Source organism: Colobus angolensis, unplaced genomic scaffold (assembly GCF_000951035.1).
Source record: "Colobus angolensis palliatus isolate OR3802 unplaced genomic scaffold, Cang.pa_1.0 Scaffold771, whole genome shotgun sequence".
In the NCBI taxonomy this organism is placed as follows: domain Eukaryota; kingdom Metazoa; phylum Chordata; class Mammalia; order Primates; family Cercopithecidae; genus Colobus; species Colobus angolensis.
The window spans coordinates 135,376-140,467 of NW_012121499.1; the positions used below are offsets into that span (position 1 = coordinate 135,376).

Genomic DNA, 5,092 nt, shown 5'->3' on the forward strand with positions numbered 1-5,092 from the left:
GTGTCTAAGGGTTCCCATTTCTCTGTATCCTTGCCAAATTATATTATTTATTTATTATTATTATTATTTTTTGAGACAGTTTTTCATTCCATCACCCAGGCTGGAGTGCAGTGGCACAAGCTCAGCTCACTGCAGCTTCGACCTCCCAGGCTCAAGTGGTCCTTCCACCTCAGCCTCTTGAGTAACTGGGACTACAGGCACATGCCACCATGCCTGGTTAATTTCAAAAATTATTTGTATAGATGGGGTCTTGCTATGTTGCCCAGGCTGGTGTCAAACTCCTGGCCTCAAGTGACCCTCCTACCTTGGCCTTCCAAAGTGCTGGGATTACAGACATGAGCCATTCTACTTGGCCTGTTATTTTTTATCTTTTTTTTTGAGACAGAGTCTTGCTCTGTTGCCCAGGCTAGAGTGCAGTAACACAATCTCAGCTCACTGCAAGCTCAGTCTCCTGGGTCCTCACCATTCTCCTCCCTCAGCTTCCCAAGTACCTGGGACTACAGGCGCCCGCCACCAGGCCTGGATAATTTTTGTATTTTTAGCAGAGACGAGGTTTCACCATGTTAGCCAGGATGGTCTTGAACTCCTAACCTCATGATCCACCTGCCTTGGCCTCCCAAAGTGCTGGGATTATAGGCGTGGGCCACCGTGCCCAGCCATTTTTTATCTTTTTAACAATAGCCATTCTGACTGAAGTAAGAGGATATCTCATTGTGGTTTTACTTTGTATTTTGGTGTTCTGAAAAATGTCTATTCATGTCCTTTGCCCACTTTTTTAATGGGATTATTTGTTCTTCTTGTTACTGCTGTTTAGTTGCTTGCATTCTTTTTATATTCTGGATACTAGTCCCCTGTCGGATGCACCCAGCTTTCCTCTATGTTTACATTTTACATAATCATAGAGTAAAGCATGAACCTAATTATTGGTTTGGAATTAATATCTTTGTATGGACATGTTATGAACTTTTTTAAATCACTATAGCAAACTGCTTACATACATGTTAACTGTTCATTAAGTCGTCAAAAAGCAGGCTTTAGATTTTATAAGTCTGTTATGCTAAATGTATAAATTATTTTTTTAGCTACCAACCAATAGTTGACTACATAGATGCCCAATTTGAGGCCTATCTTCAAGAAGAACTGAAGATTAAACGTTCCTTGTTTGAGTACCATGATTCTCGCATCCACGTGTGTCTTTACTTCATTTCACCTACAGGACATTCCCTGAAGTCTCTTGATCTATTAACAATGAAGAACCTTGACAGTAAGGTATGTTTGGTAAATCCACCAAGCTTTCTTTTCTTTTTCTTTTTCTTTCTTTTTTTTTTTTTTGTATTTGAGACAGGGTCTTGCTTTGTCACTCAGGCTAGAGTGCAGTGGTGTCATCATAGCTCACTGCAGCCTCAACCTCCTGGACTCAAGCAATCTTCCCACCTTAGCCATCCGAGTAACTGGGACTACAGGAATGTGCTACCAAGATCGGCTAATTTTTGTATTTTTTGTAGAGACGGGGTTTCACTATGTTGCTTAGGCTGAACTTGAACTTCTGGCTCAAGTGATCTACCCACCTCGCCCTCCCAGAGTGTTGGGATTATAGGCGTGAGTCATTGTTCCTGGTCCCAACCTTTCATGATGTAATATTAATTTTGAGATAATAACACATCTTGAAGGCACATGCATGCAAGTGTAGTTACCTATCTTTAGGTGATTTCATCATTAGGGCAAACATCATAGAGTGTACCTACACATGCCTAGATGATCTAGCCTACTACACACCTAGACGATAGTCTTTGATGGCATGGCTTACTGCTCCTAGGCTACAAACCTGGACAGCATGGTACTGTACGGAATACTGTAGAATTCTAATACAATGGTAAGTATCTGTGTATCTATTTTATTTCATTTTATTTTGAGATGGAGTCTTACTCTCTCCAAGGCTGGAGTGCAGTGGCACGATCTCGGCTCACTGCAACCTCCGCCTCCCGGGTTCAAGTGATTCTCCGGCCTCAGCCTGCCAAGTAGCTGGGACTACAGGCCTGACAGGCCTGTGCCACCATGCCTAGCTAATTTTTTTTTTTTTTTTGATGGAGTTTCATTCTTGTCACCCAGGCTGGAGTGCGATGGTGTGATCTGGGCTCACTGCAACCTCCACCTCCTGGGTTCAAGCGATTCTCCTGCCTCAGCCTCCCAAGTAGCTGAAATTACAGGCATGCGCCACCATGCCCAGCTAATTTTGCATTTTTAGTAGAGACAGGGTTTCTCCATGTTGGTCAAGCTGGTCTCGAACTCCCGACCTCAGGTGATCCACCCACCTCAGCCTCTCAAAATGCTGGGATTACAGGCGTGAGCCACTGTGCCCAGCCTAATTTTTGTATTTTTAATAGAGAGGGAGTCTTGCCATGTTGGCCAAGCTGGTCTTGAACTCCTGACCTCAAGTGATCTGCCTGCCTCAGCCTCCCAAAGTGCGAACCACCATACCTGGCCTTGTCTGTGTATCTAAACATAAAAAAAGTACAGTGTTAGACAAATAATAGACACTGGGCCCTTTATAAGGGGGAAGGGTGGGAGGAGGTTGAGATTTGAAAAATTACCTATTGGGTACAATGCTCACTATTTGGGTGATGGGCACACTAGAGGTCAAAACCTCACTAATATTCAATATATCTAAGTAACAAACCTGCACATATATCCCCTGAATCCAGAAATTAAATAAATAGATCTATAAATAGCTGGGCACAGAGGCTCACGCCTGTAATGCCAGCACTTTGGGAGGCTGAGGTGGGTGGATTACCTGAGGTCAGGAGTTCAAGACCAGCCTGGCCAACATGACGAAACCCTGTCTCTACTAAAAATACAAAAAATTAGTTGGGTGTTGTAGCAGGGGCCTGTAATCCCAGCTGCTCGGGAGGCTGAGGCGGGAGAATCGCTTGAACCAGGGAGGCGGAGATCGCAGTGAGCTGAGATTAAGCCACTGCACTCCAGCCTGGGTGACAGAGCAAGACTCAGTAAATAAATAAATAAATAAATACGTGTATAAATAAATGAATAAATAATAAATAACAACAACAACAACAAGCAAAGGTATAGTATTATAATATTACGGGATCACCATCATATACGTGGCCCATCATTTACTGAAATGCCATTATGTGGTGCATGACTGTATCTGTTATTTTATAATATATATCATAATTATTTTTTTCTGTTAATATTTAAGGCATTTGCATTAGAGTGTTAGGGCAGGGATAGCAAAATGCCATAGACTGGGTAGTTTAAACAATGAAAATGTATTTTCCCACAGTCTTGGAGGATAGAAGTCCAAGATCAACGTGTCCGAAGATGTGCTTTCTTCTGGAATCTCAGTCCCTGTCTGGCAGATGACCACCTTATCTCTGTGTTCTCACATGGTGTTTCTCCTGGTGTCTCCTGGGTGTACACATTTTATCTTTTTTTTTTTTGGACGGAGTTTAGCTTTTATTGCTCAGGCTGGAGTATAGTGGCGTGATCTCAGCTCATTATAACCTCCACCTCCTGGGTTCAAGCAGTTCTCCTATCTTAGCCTCCTGAGTAGTTGAATTACAGGGGCCCACCACCACATCCAGTTAATTTTTTTTTTTTTTTTAAGACAGAGTCTCACACTGTCACCCAGGCTGGAGTGCAGTGGTGCCATCTCGGCTCACTGCAAGCTCCGCCTCCTGGGTTCACGCCATTGTCCTGCCTCAGCCTCCCAAGTAGCTGGGACTACAGGCGCCTGCCACCACGCCCGGCTAATTTTTTGTATTTTTAGTAGAGTCAGAGTTTCACCGTGTTAGCCAGGATGGTCTCAATCTGCTGACCTCGTAAATCCACCCGCCTAGGCCTCCCAAAGTGGTGGGATTACAGGCGTGAGCCACCGCACCTGGCCAATTTTTTGTATTTTTAGCAGAGATGGGTTTCACCATGTTGGCCAAGCTGGTATTGAACTCCTGACCTCAGGTGATCTGCCCACCTCGGCCTCCCAAAGTGTTGGGATTACAGGCTTGAGCCACTGTGCCCAGCCTCACATTTTATCTTCTTACAAGGGTGCCAGTCAGTTTGGATTGGGCCCACTGTAACAGTCTCACTTTTTTTTTTTTTTTACCCAGACTGGAGTGCAATGGCATGATCTTGGCTCACTGCAACCTCCATCTCCCAGGTTCAAGTGATTCTCCTGCCTCAGCCTCCTGAGTAGCTGGGATTAAAGGCGTGTACCACCACACCCAGCTAATTTTTGTATTTTTAATAGAGATGAGGTTTCATCGTGTTGGCCAGGATGGTCTTGAACTCCTAATCTCAGGTGATCTGCCCACCTCGACCTCCCAAAGTGCTGGGATTACAGGAGTAAGCCATCATCCCCAACCCAGTCTCACTTTTTAATCACCTCTTTGAAGGCTCTATCTCAGTTAAGGTCACATTCTGAGGTACTGGGGGTTAGGGCATCAACATACCAATTTTTTGGTTGCTGGGGGAGACAATTCACATTCGATAGATTTCAACCTTGACTTACCTCCCAGATCATGGCCATTTGCCTATAGAGTAGCACCCTTGGGGGTAAATTCCAAGATCCGCAGTAGATGCCTGAAAGCATGCATGGTACAGAGCCCAATATATACTATGTTTTTTCTATGCATACATACCTATGGTAAAGTTTTATTTATAAATGAGATGCAGTTCTCTTTTATTATTAGTTACTGTTGTTAGTTTCTTAGATGCAGACTGGAGTTAACAATAGTTACGAATAATAAAATAGAACAATTATAACAATACACTGTACTAAAAGTTATGTGAATGTTGTCTGTGTCTCTCAAAATATCCTTTTTTTTTTTTTCTCCTGAGACAGAATTTTGCTCTTGTTGCCCAGACTGGAATGCAGTGACGCGATCTCAGCTCATTGCAACCTCTGCCTCTTAGGTTCAAGTGATTCTCCTGCCTCAGCCTCCTGAGTAGCTGGGATTACAGGAGCCTGCTACCATGCCCGGCTAATTTTTTGTACTTTTAGTAGAGATGAGGTTTCACCATGTTGGGCAGGCTGGTCTCAAACTCCTGACCTCAGGTGATCCACCCGCCTCGGCCT

The 5,092-nt window shown here is 43.9% G+C and overlaps 1 protein-coding gene across 1 annotated transcript in view; it reads left to right on the forward strand.

Annotated features, from left to right (window-relative positions):
• SEPT14 (septin 14) overlaps positions 1 to 1,269 on the forward strand; it is a gene marked incomplete at its 3' end in the record, with an annotated part of 23,220 nt that extends 21,951 nt beyond the window's left edge. Inside the window, exon 5 of the mRNA XM_011928521.1 lies at positions 1,083 to 1,269. Coding sequence (XP_011783911.1) covers positions 1,083 to 1,269 — 187 coding nt within the window. The remainder of the gene's footprint in view (positions 1 to 1,082) is intronic.
• Positions 1,270 to 5,092: the final 3,823 nt, after the last annotated feature.